Source organism: Dendrobates tinctorius, unplaced genomic scaffold (genome assembly GCF_039654945.1).
Source record: "Dendrobates tinctorius isolate UK_male_01 unplaced genomic scaffold, ASM3965494v1 ptg000230l, whole genome shotgun sequence".
NCBI lineage: Eukaryota > Metazoa > Chordata > Amphibia > Anura > Dendrobatidae > Dendrobates > Dendrobates tinctorius.
This window is the reverse complement of record NW_027361897.1, coordinates 14,319,591-14,342,166: the sequence shown is the minus strand read 5'-3', so window position 1 is coordinate 14,342,166 and position 22,576 is coordinate 14,319,591. Positions and strand designations below refer to the sequence as shown.

The 22,576-nt window shown below is 45.6% G+C and overlaps 1 protein-coding gene across 1 annotated transcript in view; it reads left to right on the top strand.

Annotated features, from left to right (window-relative positions):
* Window positions 1-11,815, top strand: part of BTAF1 (B-TFIID TATA-box binding protein associated factor 1) — a 78,150-nt gene extending 66,335 nt beyond the window's left edge. The window contains exons 23-25 of the mRNA XM_073555872.1: window positions 1,706-1,865; window positions 2,055-2,225; window positions 10,679-11,815. Coding sequence (XP_073411973.1) covers window positions 1,706-1,865; window positions 2,055-2,225; window positions 10,679-10,825 — 478 coding nt within the window. The 3' untranslated portion in view covers window positions 10,826-11,815. The remainder of the gene's footprint in view (window positions 1-1,705; window positions 1,866-2,054; window positions 2,226-10,678) is intronic.
* The last annotated feature ends 10,761 nt before the right edge of the window (window positions 11,816-22,576 follow it).

Genomic DNA, 22,576 nt, shown 5'->3' with positions numbered 1-22,576 from the left:
GAGTTCCGACCATCCTCATCGCGCCAGACTGGCCCAGACGTACATGGTACGCCGACATCGTCCAACTTACAGCAGACGCCCCCTGGCGTCTACCCGACCGTCATGACCTTCTGTCTCAAGGTCCGTTCTTCCACCAGAATTCAGGGGCTCTCAATTTGACGGCATGGCCCTTGAAACCTGGATTCTAACCCAGGCAGGTTTTTCACCGGCAGTCATTGCAACTATGATCAGGGCAAGGAAGCCTGCCTCTGCCAAGCTCTATTATCGCACCTGGAGAGCTTTCTTTTCTTGGTGCGAATCTCATGGACAAGTCCCACTCCCTTATTCCCTCCCAAAGGTACTAGGTTTTCTTCAATCGGGCCTAGATGCCAAGCTATCCTTAAGTTCGCTTAAGAGTCAGGTGTCGGCGCTTTCAGTCCTTTTTCAAAAGCGCATTGCTATTAAACCGCAAGTAAGGACTTTCATCCAGGGAGTTTCCCGATTGGTTCCTCCCTACAAACGTCCGCTGGATACGTGGGACCTCAATCTGGTCCTGACAGCATTGCAAGCTTCACCCTTCGAACCTCTTAGGAGTTCCACTCTCCATTCTGTCTCAGAAAGTGGTTTTTCTAGTGGCGATCACCTCGTTACGCAGAGTGTCGGAATTGTCAGCACTTTCCTGCAGACGGCCTTTCCTAGCCTTTCACCAGGACAAGGTGGTTCTCCGCACGGTACCATCCTTCCTTCCGAAGGTTGTGTCCAACTTTCACCTCAATGAGGAGATTTCACTGCCTTCCCTTTGCCCGGTTCCGGTTCATAGAGTGGAGAAGGCTCTGCATACGCTTGACCTCGTCAGAGCATTGCGGATTTACGTGTCCAGGACTGCACCTTTCCGGAAATCTGATTCCCTCTTCATTCTTCCGGAAGGTAGTCGGCTTCCAAGGCTACCCTTGCCAGGTGGATCAAGTCCACCATACATGAGGCCTACCGACTTAACAGTTCCCCTCTTCCGGCCGTTATCACGGCACACTCTACACGGGCAGTAGGGGCCTCCTGGGCCATTCGGCATCAGGCTTCGGCACAACAAGTGTGTAAGGCGGCCACTTGGACTAGCCTACACACGTTTACGAAACACTACAGTGTTCATACCCAGTCCTCAGCGGATGCGAGCCTAGGTAGACTGGTTCTGCAGGCGGCAGTACCCCAAGTCTAGGGAACTGTCAACACAATATTCGTCCACTGCTTCCCACCCAGGGACTGCTTTGGGACGTCCCACGGTTCTGTGTCCCCCAATTAGGCGACAGAGTAAAGGAGATTTTTGTGTACTCACCGTAAAATCTCTTTCTCTTAGCCATTAATTGGGGGACACAGCTCCCACCCTGTTGCCCTTACGGGCTGTTGTTTACTGTTGAGTTCTCATATTGTTCTTTGAGCTCGCACATAGTAGCCGCTTTACAGGCATGGTTATGTTATTTGGTTACGTTCCTCCTTATGCTTTGGCACAAAACTGGAGAAGGCTGACGCCGTCCAGGGGTGTATACTACAGAGGAGGAGCCAAAGTTAATCTTTTTCAGATTATGCATAGTGTCGCCTCCTAGTGGACAGCAGCATAACACCCACGGTTCTGTGTCCCCCAATTAAAGGCTAAGAGAAAGATTTTACGGTGAGTACACAAAAATCTCCTTTTTCCTTTTTTTTTTTTTTTTTTTTTTTTGTTCTTCCTCAGGTTTAATAATGACCCATCTATAGATGTCTTGCTGCTGACCACCCATGTGGGTGGCCTGGGTCTCAACCTGACTGGTGCGGATACTGTAGTGTTTGTTGAACATGACTGGAATCCAATGAGGGACCTTCAGGCAATGGACAGGGCGCACCGTATAGGTCAGGTAAGATCATGACGCCATCATGGCTATGTGCAGCTCGCTGTATCCCATGCACCAGGCAATTAACAGTTTTCCTGTGCAAACAGATTTTCTGCTGACTTTAGGAGATTGTGATTATAGTTTATTCCTGGTACTATTGATGCGGAAATATTAGTTCCAGTACAGTAACTTCTTCTTACACTTTTTTTGCAGAAACGTGTAGTAAATGTGTATCGGCTTATTACTAGAGGAACTCTGGAGGAGAAGATTATGGGTCTGCAGAAATTCAAAATGAGTATTGCAAATACTGTAATTAGCCAGGAAAATGCCAGCTTACAGAGTATGGGCACTGACCAGCTGCTGGACCTGTTCACACTTGACAAGGTGAGTCGCATTCATTACAATATTTTACAGTACAGGACTGTAACAATCACTAAATGCAGCGCTGCATATGTACATGTTGATGTTTTCGGAGGTATCTTGAACTAACTCAAGCCAGTTTCACCTGGATTGGGCAGAACTGCATCATGCATGATTATGGTTTCTAGGTGGGATTTGTTTTTATTATTCAGACCTTTTTTAAATCCTGAGATGTTAATTTCTAGATTTAAAGGGATTTACTGTCGCCTCATTGGGGGACACAGAACCTTGGGTGTTATGCTGCTGTCCACTAGGAGGCGACACTATGCATAATCTGAAAAAGATTAACTATGGCTCCTCCTCTGCAGTATACACCCCTGGACGGAGTCAGCCTTCACCAGTTTTTGCTTAGTGTTGCAAGGAGGCACACCTAAAAAATTTTTTTTTTCCTTTTTCATCCGGATTACAGATTAAGAAAAGAGGGTCTCCTGTGAGACTCCCTGCATGGCTCCTTCCTCAGTCCCCTATCATGGGGTGCCCGGTTGAATTTGAGACGGCTGTTCCCCATGTCGCTCCTTCCCCAGTCCTGCGGGTGCTGGTTTGAAGTCGAGACCACCTCCTTCCCCCAATTCCTTTTGGTCTTGGGTTGACGTCAAGGTGAGGATGAAGCCCCCTGATGGTGACAGCAGCACCCTGATGGTGACAGCAGCACCCTCCCTAATCCCCCTCTGGGGGTATTAGGTTGAGACGCCTCAGGTAGGGTTTGTACCACAGCACTCTGCAGCTCAGAGTAACTAGGGACCCCAGCCCAGCTGCAGGCTCCTGTCGGGGCCAGGGGCGAGTACAGGCAGGCATGGCACAATGGAGACAGGGGATCCCTGCGCCCCTGTCTCTGCGGCAGCACCAGATCTATGGTGCCTCAGAGGGGCTTCTCACAGCCCCCCCTCCCGATTATAGCCCCACCGCTATCCTGCTTTTTCAATCCGGGGGGGGTCCGGTTCAGTTTCGACCCCCTCCCGGACTACCGCGCCGGCCTGGAGCCCTTTCTGGGCATCGGCATCTAATTTAGGCCGTGGCTTCGGCCTAGCTGAAGTCGCCGCCTCTTCTCTGCCCCCCGGCCCGCCCCCCCCCCGGATGACAAATAGGACACTCTACAGTGTCATAGAAGGGGTGGATCGAGACAGATAGGATACGTTGTTACACAGCTCTGTGTGCCCTTTTCAGCTCTCCGCCCCCTTCTCGTTTTTTTTTCGGCGGCCATTTCTGCTGCAGGCACTGCATTCGGCAGCATCACGCCAGCCAGTCTCCGGGGGGGCACAGGACTGTGGATCTTCGGCGCTGGACCTAGGTGCATACTGATGTGGGGTAAGATCACAGCTGGGTTTTTTTTACTCGGCTGTGATTCCATATTCCCTGTAATCCCTCTGCATAGCCAGCCCTTCTGCACTCTGTGCACTATGCCGGGCTCAAGGAAGAGAACCAGGCAGGACTGTTTTTTATGCATTCTGCACAGCCTGCAAAACCACTCTCCCCAGTGGCAGTACGTACCCACACTGCTGGGATTGTATCCAAAATACTGTCTGAACCCCAAGAGGTTCCTACTGTTTCATCGTCTGCTACCACGCCGGAATGTGCTACCCAGATGTTGCAGTGTATGACGCAGTCCATAGATAACCTAACCTCCACATTGTTCCAGGCTCTGCAGTGTCATGTCTCGGCTATGAGCATTACCCAGCAAAGGGACAGCTCCACTCAGGGACATGCCGTTTCCGGCACACCCAGACGTAAGCGGACCCACAGGTCGTGTTCATCTGCGTCATCCCATAGCACACGGTCATCCGCCTCTAGTGAGAGACACCGTAGTTCCAGGTCACCTAGACCGTCCCCCAACAGACAGGCAACGCAGATATCCACAGCGATCCCTGACCACAGAAGACCTCCGCCCCAGTTCGCCCACCAGGGAACACCTTAGCGATACGCAGGATTCGAAAGGCATCTGTGACTCCGACAACGGAACGAAGAGGTCTCCGGTCCCTGGTCCTCCTAGCAATACAGCGCTAGTTGAGGACGTAATCTCATCCATCCATCCATCGGGTGCTGGACATTTCTGATCAACCCCTGGAAGCCTCAGAACACAAGATTTGCTTTGAAAGTGTTCTGAAACCGCCTACGGTCTTCTCAAATCACCCAGAATTTCAGGTGATCCTTACTAAGCAGTTTTCGCAGCCTGAGAAGAAATTTGCCAACCGCAAATATTTGGAGGCAAGGTACCCCTTCCCACAGAAGGACACCAAGGAGTGGACAGATCCACCCGAAGTGGACCCCCCCAGTCTTAGACTAGAAGCACAGACCCTCCTTTCACTGCCAGATAGCTCAACCCTCAGGGATGCAGCAGACCGGCAGGTAGAACGCATGGCTCGTTCAATTTTCGAAGCGGCAGGGGCCTCTCTGGCTCCTGCGTTCGCTTCATTCTGGGCGGCCAAGGCCATTCTGGCTTGGGCCAGAAAATTGCAGACTGGCCTCCAAGCTTCAAATCCTGAGCTGTCGGGCCAAGCGGTCCAAATAGCAGTGGTAGCAGATTACATTCTTCATGCAGCTATGGATTCCGCAAGAGGTGTAGCGGGGATAGCATCAAACGCCATCACAATCTGGCGTATCCTCTGGCTGCGGGAATGGAAAGCGGACGCGGCCTCAAAGTCCCTCACGCATCTCCCGTACCTCAGTGGGCGGCTTTTCGGTGAAAAGTTGGACACAATGATTTCCAACGCCACTGGGGGTAAGAGTACTTCTCTCCCTCAACTAAAGCCTAAACGCACGTTCAGAAGGCGTAACCAAACACGATTCCGATCCTTTCGGAATGCTTCAGGCTGGTCCGTCTCGCGTCCAGCACAAAATCGTAACCACTCTCCACGTAGTGACAACCCACGGGCAGCGCAGAGGCCGGACAGGACCTGGCAGTCAAAAGCAGGCCAGGCAAAGCCCAAAGGAGGAAAACCTCAAACTTTCTCCTCATCATGACTCACGAACTCTGGAAGATACCCCACCCGTAGGCAGACGACTTCTACTCTTTAAGCAAGTCTGGCTGCCTGTTACAGAAGACAGATGGGTCAAGGAAATAGTGTCTTCTGCATACAAGATAGAGTTCACTTCCAGCCCACCGAACCGGTTCTTCCGCTCTGTCCCCCAAAACCACCAGACAAGGCTCGTGCCTTCCACCAGGTGGTTTCCTCCCTCCTTCAAGCAGGAGTCATAGTACCGGTTCCCACAGCCGAGCGCTTTCGAGGGTTCTACTCCAATCTGTTCGTAGTCCCCAAAAAAGGAGGCAGCGTTCGGCCCATACTGGACCTAAAACAGCTCAACAAGTATGTGCGGGTTCGTCATTTTCACATGGAGTCCCTTTGGTCCATCATTGCGTCCATGGAGCAGGGAGAATATCTCGCCTCCATAGACATAAAAGACGCATACCTGCATGTACCGATTGCTCTCGCCCATCAGAGATTTCTCAGGTTTGCAATCAACCAGGACCACTATCGGTTCGTGGCTCTCCCGTTCGGACTCGCCACGGCTCCCAGAATGTTTACCAAGATCATGGCTGCCACCATGGACATTCTGCACTCCAGAGGCATAGTAGTCGTTACATACCTGGACGACCTTCTCATCAAGGCTTCAACCTTCAAGGACTGCAAGGTCAGCGTCTCAATCATAATCGACACGGAGTCACCTGGGCTGGTTAGTCAACCTACAAAAGTCATCGACTACCCCGAGTCAGTCTCTGACCTTCCTGGGGATGCTATTCTGTTGAGGTAGCTATTTTTGGAGGGCTAAATTAACCCTTCACAGTTGAGCCAGTGATTTCCAAATTATTCCAGTGTTGCTAGCAACTCAAATGACCACACGGAGACGGGGGGGTCTCTGTACGGGAGGATCGAGACAGATCACTAAGCCCCTTTATTTTAGTCACATCTTTTATAATCTTTTGCTTTAATTATACAAGGTTCTCAAGTACCAATAGCATCATTTCACTTTATAAAGCCAATAATATTGCAAGAAAACCGGAAACTACATATATGTCAGTCATAGAAAGTAGTATAGTGGCATATTCTTCAGAGTTTTACACCCCCGCCTCCCTTATCTTTGCACCTGATGAGAACAGTCTGGTTTCATGACATCCCTTGCCAATTACAAAAATGTATCTTACAGTAACAAAAATGAAGAAATGAAACCTTCAGAGAATGGATAAAACGAAACTTCAGCTTTGACTTTAGTATTAACCCTTCACAATTCAACACCTCCAGGGGTCTGGTGCTCCTTCCCAGGGACAAGGCACTGGCTCTCCGTCTAGGAGTTCGCATACTCCTCCGCAATTCCCCCCGATCTCTCCGGTTTGCCATGAGAGTCCTCGGCAGGATGGCAGCGGCAATGGAGGCGGTACCATTTGCCCAGTTTCACCTCAGGCCTCTTCAACTATCCATCCTCAAGTCCTGGGACAGGAATCCTTTCTCCCTCAACAGGGAGTTCCAGCTAACATCGGCAACCAGGAGGTTCCTGCACTGGTGGCTTAAGCCAACCTCACTGGCAACGGGAAAATCCTTTCTCTCAGGTCAATGGAAGGTTCTGACAACCGACGCGAGCCTGATAGGTTGGGGTGCGGTGCACCTACATCACAGGGCAAGTGGTCACCAGTGGAAGCGAACATGCCCATCAACATCCTGGAAATTCGGGCAATCTTCCTGGCATTGAGCGCCTTTTGACATTTACTGGCAGCCTCTCATATCAGAGTACAGTTGGACAATGCCACGACGGTGGCATATGTGAACCACCAAGGCGGGACCCGCAGTACCCAGGCGATGAGAGAAGTGGCACATATCCTCCACTTGGCGGAAGACACGAGGTCGGTACTCTCTGCGGTCCACATTCCGGGTGTGGACAACTGGGAAGCCGACTACCTCAGCAGACAAGGAATGGACTCAGGGGAGTGGTCTCTCCATCCCAAAATTTTCCGCCAGATCTGCCATCGCTGGGGGACCCCGGACGTGGACCTAATGGCATCCCATCTCAATGCCAAGGTCTCCCAATTTCATGGCCAGGACACGCGACCCGCGGTCGCTCGGAGCAGTTGCACTAGTTCAGGACTGGACTCAGTTCCAGCTTCTGTACATTTTTCCACCTCTCCCCTTAATATCCAGTGTCGTGAGAAAGATCAAACAAGAGGGAGTTCCAACCATCCTAATCGCGCCAGACTGGCCCAGACGTACATGGTACGCCGACATTGTACAACTTACAGCAGACGTCCCCTGGCGTCTCCCCGACCGTCCCGATCTTCTGTCACAAGGACCGTTCTACCACCAGAATTCGGGCTCTCAATTTGACGGCGTGGCCCTTGAGACCTGGGTTCTAACCCAGGCAGGGCTCTCACCGGACGTCATTAGAAGCATGATCAGGGCACGGAAGCCAGACTCCGCCAAGATTTATCGTACCTGGAAAGCTTTCTTTACCTGGTGAGAATATCGCGGCCAGCTCCCGCTCCCTTATTCCCTCCCAAAAGTACTTGGTTTTCTCCAATCGGGTCTGGACACTAGGCTATCCCTGGGCTCGCTTAAGAGCCAGGTGTCAGCGCTCTCAGTACTTTTTCAGACGTATTGCTAATAAGCCGCAAGTAAGGACTTTTCTCCAGGGGATTTCCCGATTGGTTCCTCCCTACAGACGTCCACTGGAAAAGTGGGACCTCAACCTGCTCCTGACAGCATTGCAGGCACCACCTTTCGAACCTCTTAAGGAAGTCCCACTCCGCCTTCTATCACAGAAGGTGGTCTTTCTGGTGGCAATCACCTCGCTAAGCAGGGTGTCTGAACTGTCAGCACTCTCCTGCAGACTGCCCTTCCTGGCTTTTCACCAGGACAAAGTGGTTCTCCGTACAGTTCCATCCTTCCTTCCGAAGGTTGTGTCCAACTTCCACCTCATTGAGGAAATTTCACTGCCATCCCTTTGCCCGGTTCATAGAGTGGAGAAGGCTCTGCATACGCTTGACCTCGTCAGGGCATTGCGTATATACGTGTCTAGGACTGCACCCTTCCGGAAGTCTGATTCCCTTTTCCCTCTTCCAGAAGGCGTTCAAGTGTCTGCCAGCTTCCAAAGCTACCCTTGCCAGGTGGATCAAGTCCACCATACAGGAGGCTTACCGCCTTAACAATTCTCTTCTGGCTGGTATCACGGCACACTCTACGCGGGCGGTAGGGGCCTCCTGGGCTATTCGGCACCAGGCTTTGGCACAACAAGTGTGTAAGGCGGCCACTTGGCCTAGCCTACACACGTTTACAAAACACTACAGAGTCCATACCCAGTCCACAGCGGACGTGAGTCTGGGCAGACGGGTAGTGCAGGCGGCAGTGCCCCAAGTTTAGGCACCTGTCGGCACAATATTCGTCCATTGCTTCCCACCCAGGGACTGCTTTGGGACGTCCCATGGTTCTGTGTCCCCCAATGAGGTGACAGAGTAAAGGAGATTTTTGTGTACTCACTGTAAAATCTTTCTCTTAGACACTAATTGGGGACACAGCCCACCCTGTTGCCCTTATGGGCCGTTGTTACGGTTGAGTTCTCATATTCTTTGAGCTCGTACATAGTGGCCTTCTTACAGGCATGATTATGTTTATTTCAATGTGTAGCAAAAAAAGAAATATGCAGCACTCACCAATGTAGCTGAAAAACTGAGTCTTTATTTCACATAATTTCCATCACCTGGACCCGTAGAAGCGAGTAATCACGAAACGGCCGTTGTCCGGCACCTCCCTCCCCTAGCATTCCTCCACGTCCTGCATGTCCACACATTTGATGGAAATTATGTGAAATAAAGACTCAGTTTTTCAGCTACATTGGTGAGTGCTGCATATTTCTTCTTTTTTTGCTTCACATTGAAATATTTGTTTTTTCATGCAAGCACCTCCATTTTTTGACTGAATCATATGCCGCAATACTTCAGATAAATAGCTCCGTCTGGTAATGTGGTGATTTGTGTGCCCTAGTATGCCGTTCATCTGTTTGCTCTTTGCTGGGATGGTTATGTTTATGTTCCTCCTAATGCTTTTGCACAAAACTGGTGAAGGCTGATGCTGTCCAGGGCTGTATACTGCAGAGGAGGAGCCATAGTTAATCTTTTTTAGATTATGCATAGTGTCGCCTCCTAGTGGACAGCAGCATAACACCCATGGTTCTGTGTCCCCCAATTGGAGGCTAAGAGATTTTACGGTGAGTACACAAAAATCTCCTTTTCCCATTTTATGAAGTGATGTTGTATCGCTAGAATGTTCCGCCACTTTGTAATAGGGGAGCTGAGCCTGCATCATACCGGGTAAATGCTAGCTAGATTACAGAGCCAGCATCTGCCGAACAGCAGCGAGGGGTGCTGAGCTCTCGTAGCTGCCAAGTCCTCGAAATGCTGCTATGAATCTGACTACAGCAATTCAAGGGCAAGCAATCTACCCTTTTGTAACACTATCGCAGGGTGTTGATGGTTTGCCATGGCAGCTGAAGGCCTGCTAAAAGGTCTTGGAAAATAGTGATTTTTTTTTTTTCTAAATGAACATCATAAAAATCACCCGAAAAACAATGGTGGAATTTCGTTGTTTCCCGATTTCACCTCACTTTTTTAGTTTTGATTTACACATAGTGTACTGTGAAATGGTAAAAATAAGTTGAATCATAGTTGTACAATGACGTCACAGAAACCTAATTTATAATTCTGGGACACAAGGAGGCAAAAAAATATGGAAGGAGGAAATCCCCAAACTGCCCATTTATGAAACGCGTTCAGTGCATGAGTAGTTCCCTGCGCAGTCAGGTTGCTTCAAGTGCTGCTGTGCTGAGGAAACGTAGATGGGGATGCAGTGCTAAACCAAGGTTGAGACCGCTTTGTTCCATGGGTGTCATAGTGGTTTGATCTAGCGCTATTTGCCATCTAAAAGTGTATTGCCTGTCTAAAGAGAAGGATGACATAAGAGGAGGCTAGCGTTAGGTCTTCAGGCTATTATATTTTTTAAAAGGGAATCTGTCAGCAGGTTTTGTATGTAATCTGAAAGCAGCATGATGTAAGGACAGAGACCCTGATCCCAGCGATGTGTCACTTACTGGGATTCTTGGTGCAGTTTTGCTAGAATTCCTCTGGTGTAGATGTAGTAGTTATCAGAATGCTGAGCTGTACAAACGTGCCCACGCCCATGATTGACAGCTTCCAGGGTACAAACAGCCCATAATAGGTGCGGGGTTACGTGCCTGGCACGTGAAACCTAGTCCTGCACTGATTTACAGCAGATGCATTGTGTTTTATTGAAACTACAGCAAGCTGGTGACCAAGTGACACATCTCTGGGAATCAGGCTTTCTGCCCCTATATTATGCTGCTCTCAATGTGGTGTTTTTTTGTTTTGTTTTTTTGTTTTTTTTTACTACAATATCTGCAATACATTACTTTTTGTTTCTTAGGATGGAAAGAGTGAGAAAATGAAGACATCCGAAATGGGTGACAAGAACTCTATGAAGTCCATCCTGGACAACCTAGGAGAATTGTGGAACCAGGAGCAGTACGAGTCCGAGTTCAGTCTTGACAATTTCATGCATTCTCTGAAGTAAGACACCCCCCACTACTACTGCGGCTGCCACGTCTCCCTTGTGTTGCTGATATTCAGCAAGGGCCTGAGATGGTGCAGTGGGCGCTGGCGTTGGAGGTTTTACAAAGCTGGTTCATTTCAAGAAAGAATTGGATAAGACTAGAAATGGGAGAAATTGTCACGTGAATTATGCAGTCTTAAAAGATGGCTCCCCCGAGGCTTGGTCCCGCGCCATACTTTTGCTTTATAGCTGTGGACTTCATGCGCTGCCAGCTGTTATTCCGACCATGTAATATTTTCCTATATGGAGAAGTTTTTATTTCACCGATTACTCTCTGGGTCAGTAGATTAATCGTCCTCCCTCTTCATAGAATGGCTATGGCGCACTCTTTAGATCTATGGCAGTGAACATGAGCCACATTTTAAACAAGGAGTTTTATGCCTTCAGCTGCTAACATGAATGTGGCTTTCTAAAAAAAATTTTTTTTTTTTTATTTTTTTTTTTTTTTTAAGGTTGTACATTTTAACAAATTTCTGATTTACTCTATTTTTTTGGGTCGGGATTAATAGTCCAAAAATTCAATAAGAACATTGGTTTTCGAGCGTTTTTCCTGCATTATGCACGTGTCCTGCTAATCTAATTCAGCAGCTGCAGATCTAGGATTATATCTGGACAACACATGCGCGCCTCCCGTTTTTAATAGATGATCTGTCCCTTGCACAGATACATTTCCTGTGTGTACCATCAGGCAGAAAGGATTCTTACCCTCTGTATATGTAGATTGTTGTATACATCAGACATTGCTCCTCTAATATTTGTCCTTCAGTGACTGGATTCGAGAGTTTGCTGAGAAAAGAATGACATGTCTCACCTGTGGGTGGGAAAGCAATGATCTCCCCTTATGTAATATATAGAAAACGCAAACCTAATGGAAACTTGTCACAACTTTTATCCCGTGGCGTGCCGTAATTATCATTCCATGTAAACTGAAAATAAATAACTTGTCCTTTATCTTCTTTAGTCTCCTTTTTTTTTTTTATTTATTTTTTTTTTTTAAACAGCCCCTTTAAGAAGTCTGCCTCATACATGGGTTTTATGCCTTGTGTAAATTTCCATCTCATTAGGCTATGTGCACAAGTTGCAGATTTGGCTGCGGATTTTTCCGTGGGGATTTTGCTAAATCCACAGGTAAAATGACCTGCGGTTTACCTGTGGATTTTCTGCAGATTGTGCGATTTTCCCCTGCGTTTTTACACCTGCGGATTTCGATGGAGCAGGTGTAAAACCGCTGCGGATTCTGCCCAAAGAATTGACATGCTGCGGATTCAAATCCACAGGAAATCTGCGCAGAAAAATCCTCAATGTGCATAGTGTTTTTGGGTTTACATAGAATAGTACCGTACACCGCAGCAGAATCTGCAACGTGTGCACATACCCTTAAGGTTCTTATTTTGGGACATCACAACAGAGCACATTATTACAAACACTCAAGGCATCGGAGAGCTTTCATGAAGAGGTAAGTTCCGGACTGGACCAAGGGAATGCAGTGGACGTGGTGTACATGGACTTTTCAAAAGCTTTTGATACAAACAAACACTCAAGGCATGGGGGAGACTCGCGCCGATGGTGAGCAACAATCCCTACTGTACCACTAGTTGCAAACATGATCTGAGCGAAGCTCACACGGGGGAAGTGTGAGCTTAACCAGGCAGCTAAAACATCACTTTCAGCATGTACTTGGCTACATTATTCACGTCGTAACTTCTGGATAATTATGGATGCCCCAGGCATATCTAAGTGCTGTTTAGCTGCTCTAGGAAGAATAACTCTTATGATCAGATGTTTTTTTTTTTTTTTGTTTTTTTTTCCCTTCCCTAAAAGTTTTTAAGTGTTCTAACTGCCTAGTTCATGCACCTTTTTAGAAGCAGTTTTGAGTAGGATTTCTTGGTAGAGCTGCAGTTCAAACAGCAATTTCAGCACAGTCTTTGGAAAGTTATGAGTCTTTGTAATACTGTTCATTACCTTACTTTGCCTCCTTTCCCAAAGACTGATTAATATTGTGTGTGTGTGTGTATGTGTGTGTGTATATATATATATATATATATATATATATATATATATATATATATATATATATATATATATATATATATATATATATTTTCTCAGCAGGATTGAGCTCTATAAACTAAATGCATGGCCATGGCACTGTGATGCTGATTACTTTGATAGCAGATGCCTGTATATCAGGTGTCTGCTCAGTGGCTGCTGAATACTGACCTTCGTGAAGTGTTCATAAAATAACATCTTGTGTGCTTCAGGGCAGGATGTGGGGGCAGGGTCTTTTTTTCGTTCTCCGCCCCCAGTGACCAGCATCCTTTTTAAAATTCCATTCTGTCATCACTGGGTGGGCAGCATGTGCGCAGTGTGTTTCAGCGTCCTGTGTGCAGGACTTGAATAAAATGGCGCCAGAGACACAACGCATGCACAGATCGAGATTTTGGCTTGGTAAATTTTTCACAGAGCTGAAATCTTGATCTGTGCATGGGTCACATCCGCCTCCATTTTGTTGAAGTCCTGCATATGTGCTGCCCACCCAGTGATGGCGGAATGGAATTTTAAAAAGGAGGCTGGTCACTGAAAAATCAGTGGCCTGTGCAAGAAGCAGAGGAGGCTCGTGGGGGCAGATAACGAGAAGAACACCATGCCCACACATCCTGCCCTGAAGCACACAAATGTTTTATGAACACTTCACAAGGCGAGTATTCAGCAGCCACTGAGCAGCGCCATTATGGCCATGCATTTAGTTTATAGAGCTAAATCCTGTTGACAGGTTCTCTTTAAATCTAAGGTATTCCAATAGGGGTACTTGGTTTACAACTGCTGTAATACTTCTGTAAGCATGCAGTAAAATATTAAAGCAAGATGCTGTCACCTAGTGGTAGATTGCAGTTTTACTTCCCATGTCTATAGTTTTAGATCGTCTTACCATTCTATATACTGATGGACATTGTCGATAAGCCGCAATGTGCACAGCATTTTTGGGTTTACATAGAATAGTACCGTACACCGCAGCAGAATCTGCAACGTGTGCACAGAAAGAGAATTGGAGGGATCCAATGGCTGGATATCCTAAAAGACAAAAATGTCCAGGAGGGATGGGAAATCTTGAAAAATGAAATTCTCAAAGCACAGTTGTTAACAATTCCGAAAAGAGGGAAGAATAGGAAGCATTTAAGGAAACCAGGATGGATGAACACAGAACTTAAGCACATGCTAAAAAGGAAGAAAAAAATGTTTATAAAATGCAAAGAGGGAGGCATATCTAAAGAAGAATATAATGCTGTCTGCAGGACCTGCAGGGCACAAATCAGATTATCTAAAGCTGAAAATGAATTGAGGCTTGCAAGAGATGTCAAAAGCAATAATAAAGGATTTTGGGGATATGTCAAAAGTAAAAGAAAAGTCAAAGATGCTATAGGATTTTTACAGGATGAAAATGATGAAATGGTAAGACAGGATGTTGAGAAGGCTGAACTTTTAAATTCCTATTTTGCATCTGTTTTCTCTCAGAAAGGAAATGTAACATCAACTGTTATTCACTGTCCTATTAAGGGAATAGAAGAATCCAGGATATCTATAAACGGAAAGATAGTGAGGAAACACTTAGCTAACCTAAATGAGTTCAAGTCTCCAGGTCCAGATGAATTACACCCCAGAGTACTGAAGGAGATAGCAGAAGAAATTTTTGAACCCCTCTCCATAATCTTTGAAAATTCTTGGAGAACAGGAGAAGTGCCAGAAGACTGGAGAAGAGCAAATGTTGTTCCTATCTTCAAAAAGGGGAAGAAGGTGGACCCAGGCAACTATAGGCCGGTGAGTCTGACTTCTATACCAGGAAAGATCTTTGAACAAATTATTAAACAACATGTATGTCAATACCTGGATAAGAATGAAGTGATTAAACAGAGTCAGCATGGGTTTGTAACTAATAAGTCATGTCAGACTAACTTAATTTCCTTCTATGACTGTATCACTGATTGGGTGGATCAAGGAAATGCTGTATAGTATATCTTGACTTCAGCAAAGCATTTGACAAAGTCTCTCATACAATCCTTATTGAAAAAATGACTAAGTATGGAATGGACAAGGCAACTGTTAGGTGGATTCATAACTGGCTTAGTGATCGGACCCAAAGAGTGGTCGTAAATGGCTGCACATCCAGTTGGAAGAATGTCTCAAGTGGGGTACCACAGGGCTCTGTCCCGGGCCCTGTATTGTTCAACATCTTTATCAACGATTTAGATGAAGGAATTGAGGGTAAACTGATTAAATTTGCTGATGACACAAAGCTAGGAGGGATAGCTAATACTAGAGAAGAGAGAGAGAGGATTCAAAAAGATTTAAATAAACTGGAGAAGTGGGCAGCAACTAACAGAATGGTTTTTAACAGGGAGAAATGCAAAGTACTACATCTGGGCAATAAAAATGAAAAAAGCATATATAGAATGGGAGGAATAGGGCTAAGTGACAGCACATGTGAAAAAGACTTGGGTATACTAATAGATCACAGACTGAGTCAACAGTGTGATGCAGCAGCAAAAAAGGCAAATGCAATTCTAGGATGTATTAACAGAAGCATACAGTCTAGATCACGTGAAGTCATTATTTCCCTCTACTCCTCTTTGGTCAGACCTCATCTGGAATATTGTGTCCAGTTTTGGGCACCACATTTTAAAAAAGACATCAACAAACTGGAGCAAGTTCAGAAAAGAGCGACCAGAATGGTGACCGGTGTGCAAACCCTGTCTTATGAGGAAAGGTTGCAGGATTTGGGAATGTTTAGTTTGCAAAAGAGAAGACTGAGAGGAGACTTAATAGCTGTCTACAAATATCTAAAGGGCTGTCACATTGTAGAAGGATCAACTTTATTCTCATTTGCACAAGGAAAGACTAGAAGCAATGGGATGAAACTGAATGGGAGGAGACACAGATTAGATATTAGAAAAAACTTTTTGACAGAGTGATCAATGAATGGAACAGGCTGCCACGAGAAGTGGTGAATTCTTCAATGGAAGTCTTCAAACAGAGGCTGGATAGACATCTGACTGGGATGATTTAGTGAATCCTGCTTTGAGCAGGGGGTTGGACCAGATGGCCCAGGAGGTCCCTTCCAACTCTACGATTCTATGATTCATACCCTTAAGGTTCTTATTTTGGGACATGACAACAGAGCACATTATTACAAACACTCAAGGCATCGGAGAGCTTTCATGAAGAGGTAAGTTCCGGACTGGACCAAGGGAATGCAGTGGACGTGGTGTACATGGACTTTTCAAAAGCTTTTGATACGGTGCCACACAAAAGGTTGATACATAAAATGAGAACAATGGGGATAGGAGAAAATGTGTAGGTGGGTTAAGAGCTGGCTCAGGGATAGGAAACAAAAGGTGGTTATTAATGGAGCACACTCGGACTGGGTCACGGTTAGCAGTGGGGTACCACAGGGGTCAGTTTTGGGCCCGCTTCTTTTTAACATATTTATTAATGACCTTGTAGGGGCATAGAGAGTAGAACTTCAATATTTGCAGATGACCCTAAACTCTGCAGGGTAATCAATACAGAGGAGGACAATTTTATATTACAGGAGGATTTATGTAAACTAGAAGCTTGGGCTGATAAATGGCAAATGAGCTTTAATGGGGATAAATGTAAGGTCATGCACTTGGGTAGAACGAACAAGATGTATAATTATGTGCTTAATTGTAAAACACTGGGCAAAACAGTCACTGAAAAAGACCTGGGTGTATGGGTGGACGACAAACTCACATTTAGTGGCCAGTGTCAGGCAGCTGCTGCAAAGGCAAATAAAATAATGGGATGCATTAAAAGAGGCATAGATGCTCATGAGGAGAACATAATTTTACCTCTATATGTCACTAGTGCGACCACACTTATACACTGGAGTCTAGAACTGTACACAGTATTCTAAGAAAGACATAGCTGAACTGGAGCGGGTGCAGACAAGAGCGACCAAGGTTATTAGGGAACTAGGGGGTCTGCAATACCAAGACAGGTTATTATACTTGGGGTTATTTAGTTTGGAGAATCGAAGGCTTAGGGGTGATCACAATGTATAAATATATGCGGGGACAATACCAAGACCTTTCTAATCTTTATACTCTTAGACCTATGACGGGGACAAGGGGGCATCCTCTACGTCTGGAGGATAGAAGGTTTAAGCATACTCACAGACGCGGATTCTTTACTGTAAGAGCAGTGAGACTATGGAACTCTCTGCCATATGATGTAATGAGTGATTCCCTACTAAAATTTAAGAAGGGACTGGATGCCTTTCTTGAAAAGTATAATATTACAGGGTATATACACTAGTTTCCTTAATATTGCGATGATCCAGGGAGCTAGTCTGATTTGCCGTATGTGGAGTCGGGAAGGAATTTTTTTCCCCAATGTGAAGCTTACTGTTGCCACATGGGGTTTTTTGCCTTCCTCTGGATCAACATGTTAGGGCAAGCTAGGATAGGATATGGGTTGAACTAGATGGACTTAAAGTCTCCCTTCAACCTTAATAACTATGTTACGATGTAAGATTAACTAAATGGCAAGAACCTGGAATATGATTCGTATCTGCACCGCGTTCCAAATTATTATGCAAACAGGATTTGTGTCAGATTTAATTTTTTGTTTTACAAAATGAATGGATATTGTGGCTCTTTGAAATTGATTTCTGTGATCCAAACACATGTGATGAGTAGTTTTTAGGGATGAACGATCACTAAAATGCTCAGGTGATCATTACTCGAACCGAGCAATTCCTAATATTCTGACTCCCTTTACACTAGTTACTTACTGTCATGAATTACCAGGGAGGATATATTTGTATATCCCACTACTGCCACCAATTTGTCACGTACCCGCTTCTCAGCACGAGGCTTGGGGTTGTTCCTGCAAGGGTTAATATATCTCCACTCACTCAGTCCAGCATCCAACCTCTGTCCTATACTGCAATGGGAGCATAAATCACACCGTGACAGAGACCCCACACCTCGTTTCATACATGCAGCCACCACTCACTGAATACACGGGCGATGAGTCCCAGAGATCGTACTAGTACTATGTGCCAATCACCAGGAACACACACCTTTTAGGCTTTGGATTCTTTAGAGCATACAAGGATCAACTTATTAAAGTTTTAAGCTTTAATAGAAATGGTACAGTGCTTACAATAAAAAGGATATAAAAATGGAAATTAAGTGACATACACATATGCAAAACAGTGATAAAAGGGAGAAAACGTACAGAAATATTGAACTTTGCAGTCTGGTACTCTGTCCCTGAGGGAGGGGGAATATGAAATGGAGCACATAAGCTGTCCATGCTGCCCTCACATGTGAACATCTTTCTTTGTGTGTAAGCCTAATTTATAGACTTGGCCCAGGGATCAGATTGCTAAACCAGCCTCTCATGTTAATAATCTAATTGCTGGCTTGTGACTGGACCATGACTATTTTACCAATGAATACATTATTTTTCTCAAACTCATTGTGTAACCTTTCTCATAAATGGTGTCATGCTGCAACTGGCGTCTCTCCATCAAAGACACTAGAAGGTGTGAAATGTTTCCACTTTGTGTGTTCTCAGGAAATACCCTAGGTTTGGGACCAGAATGACTGTCTCTTCTCAGGATAACATAGACTGCAGCTCTCCACACAGGTCATGACCTAAGGACAGATGTTAATTTACTGCTGGTTATACACTTACTAAAAATGAGAATCCTGAGAAATCCGAGCATTTTTCTGGCAGACGCTACAAGGAGGTATGGGGACAGTGAGAATGTTGAAATGGATGGTAAAAGTGCCGAATAGAAGAACAGCATGGGCAAGACCCTTGGAAGCATCTCTGACTCCCAGATTACTGCTAAGAACAAAGGTGTTGCACTTTTACTCCACTTTAAAGACTTACAATAAACCATTCAAAATCGACGAGAAATTCGAGTTCACAGGAAAATATTTTAAATTGAGTCCACGGTGGTTTATACCATCTTTTCAGTTAGCCATTGGGTCTTATCCACTGAGGACTCTCACTTCTAAATATTTTTTTTTAACTACTGGCTAATATCTTTCCTGCAGGAAAATAAACATTTTCCTGTATAATTTGTATATAAGGCAAAATTTAAAAAGGATACACAAAAATTAAAGTAGTTATATATTAATTTGTAATAAAAAAATATTATTTAAACTAAAAATTTCAGTGTAATTTATGAAAGAAGCAAGAACTGCCACTATTTTGCTGGAAGAGGAACTCCGATACACCCTGTATTAAACATAAAGGAGGGCCTCATAAACATTCTGTTCAAATTGTCATGTAGTGCCACTCCTAGACTCATAATGGCTATCCACGAAGTGCAAAGTCTGCCAAAATGACAAGCGGGGTCATCCATACACCCTCATAGGCACCAAGTGCAGTGTCTCATTAAAAAAAAAAAAAAAAAATAGTGTAGATGTGGTACTACTACACTTATAAAGGCTGAAACAGTGCTGCAGAGCTTCCGGTTGATGTGGACGATGTGCTCTGAGATACCAAATCAGTGATGGAGGATGCGGAGGTGCAGGAACTGATGTATGACGTGGAAGAAACCCTGATCGAAGTGGGGCCAGCAATCATCAGCGTCAGTAGCACATGTACCGAGCCAGGGTGGGACTCCGCTCCGGCCTCCACAATGTTCACTCAGTGTGCTGTCAGCAAAAATATAGCGTCCCTGGCCACGAGTGCTTGTCAACATGTTGGTTATGTGGACAATCCCACTAAGGGCATGGGTGACTTTCCTGTACACATGCTGTTACAAGGTGGATACGCCACACCGGGAGAAAAAGTTGCAGCTGGGGACAAAGTACCGAGGGACAGCTGCTGCTGCCATGAGTTGGCTGAAATCCTCATTGTCTACAAACCTAAATGGCATCGTTTCCACGGCAAGCAGCCTGGAAATGTGCCCGTTTAGCATTTGGGCCTGTGGGTTAGTGGCTGGGAACTTACATTTAATGTTCCAAGGCCTGGGGTAGGACTAGGGACAGCTGAACGCTGTGCTTGGACAGGTTGCCAGTGCCTGATGGTGCCTCAGAATGTGCCAGTGTCATGATCAGGGGATTGGGAAGCACCTAGTACAGGGGAAGAGGCACGAATCGTGGACCCAGGCGTTTGGCCCGAGTTGAGTGCTTAGATGACATGAGCCTGATCATGCTGGTGGTGGTTAGATTCTTAGTGGTCAGGCCCCTGCTGATCTTGGCATAGCGCAGGTTGCAAATGACTTTTTTTTTTAATTTTTCTCCGAACGAGCGTTAAAAAAAAAAAAAAAAGTTCCAGACTGGGGAACACCTAACTCTTTGGAGAAATTCACAAGTATCTGTGCTCTGCAGAGTAGTTGGCAACCTTCTGCCTATGGTCACCCCACTGCCTCTTGCTATCTTTTTTGGTGCTGCTGATCCCTACCCGTCAGCACTGCTGGCCTTGCTTTGCATGCCAGATTCCCAGATTGGGTCGGTGAGTTCATCATCCACCACCTCATCCTGGTCCTCCTGACTTGGTGACTTAACGGCAACTGTGTATCATCATCAACTACCTCCTTAGACAAAACTTGTATTTGTTGTTCCCCACCGTCATCATCTTGTGGCCGTGACGGCTCTAAGTTTTGTGTATCACTTAGCAGAATCTCCTCCTGCCCCTCTTGGAACATGCAATCTGACAGGCCACAATCAAGAAATGATGTTGTAAAAAGCTCCTCAGATTGCCCTAATTTGAGATGACTGGTCTCCTGGGACTCAAACCCCACACAGATCCTCCTTCCTTCCACGATATTAAGTGATCCAGACTTTTAACTGGTGAGACTGGACTGTGTAGAAGACTGGGTGTTGCTGGCAGTTATATTGTAAATATCTGCTATCCAACTGACCACCTGTTCACAATGCTGTGGCTTCAGAAGTGTTGTAATGTGCCTCTCTGCAAAGTGGGATAGGAAGCTACAGTATGTGTCGTGGATTGGCGTGTTTCTTGTGTTCCAACAACAGGCGTTGTTGTTATCTGCCCCATGTCCTCGGCATCTGCATAGACCTTCATCAACACTTCTACTACCCCATCCCTTACCACACACCTTACACACTTTCTAATTGCTAGGTCTCTGAAAACCAAGTTTATTTTTCATAATAAACAAATTAGTCATTTGCAGCAGGCGCAGCCTTTTTTTTGTAGTTTAATACCACCGTAATGTAACAGCACATCCATACAGTTTTACAACAAATTAAATCCAGAAAAAATTTAACGCTTTCTGAAGTGGTATATACCACCACCTAAGCCCTGCTAAAATGCTGTATTCTGCCACTCTCCCTGCTCCTGCAACTGTCCCTAGATAAATGCAGAATGTACAGTCATGGCCAAAAGTTTAGAGAATGACACAAATATTATATTTTCACATGATCTGCTGCCCTTTGGTTTTTATGTGTTTGTCAGATGTTTTTATCACATACAGAAATATAATTGCAATCATATTATGAGTAACAAATGGTTATATTGACAGTTAGAATGAGTTAATGCAGCAAGTCAATATTTGCAGTGTTGACCCTTCTTCTTCAGGACCTCAGCAATTCTCCCTGGCATGCTCTCAATCAACTTCTGGATCAAATCCTGACTGATAGCAGTCCATTCTTGCAAAATCAATGCTTTTATTTTGTCTGAATTTGAAGATTTTTGTTTGTCCACCCGTCTCTTGATGATTGACCACAAGTTCTCAATGGGATTAAGATCTGGGGAGTTTCCAGGCCATGGTCCCAAAATCTCCGTTTTGTTCCCTGAGCCATTTAGTTATCACCTTTTGCTTTATGGCAAGGTGCTCTATCATGTTGAAAAAGGCATTGTTGATCGCCAAACTGCTCTTGGACGGTTGGGAGAAGTTGCTCTTGGAGGACATTCTGGTACCATTCTTTATTCATGGCTGTGTTTTTAGGCAAGACTGAGAGCCCATTCCCTTGGCTGAGAAGCAACCCCACACATGAATGGTTTCAGGATGCTTGACAGTTGGCATGAGACAAAACTGGTGGTAGCGCTCACCTGGTCTTCTCCGAATAAGCCGTTTTCCAGATGTCCCAAACAATCGAAAAGGGTATTCATCAGAGAAAATGACTTTACCCCAGTCCTCAGCAGTCCACTCCCTGTACCTCTTGCAGAATATCAGTCTGTCCATGATGTTTTTGCTGGAGAGAAGTGGCTTCTTTGCTGCCCTCCTTGAGACCAGGCCTTGCTCCAAGAGTCTCCGCCTCACAGTGCGTGCAGATGCACTCACACCTGCCTGCTGCCATTCCTGAGCAAGCTCTGCACTGCTGGTAGCCCGATCCCGCAGCTGAAATACTTTTAAGAGATGGTCCTGGCGCTTGCTAGTCTTTCTTGGGTGCCCTGGAGCCTTTTTGGCAACAAGGGAACCTCTCTCCTTGAAGTTCTTGATGATGCGATAGATTGTTGACTGAGGTGCAATCTTTCTAGCTGCGATACTCTTCCCTGTTAGGCCATTTTTGTGCAGTGCAATGATGACCTGCACGTGTTTCTTTAGAGATAACCATGGTTAACAGAAGAGAAACAATGATGCCAAGCACCAGCCTCCTTTTAAAGTGTCCAGTGGTGTCATTCTTACTTAATCATGACAGATTGATCTCCAGCCCTGTCCTCATCAACACCCACACCTGTGTTAATGGAGCAATCATTGAAACG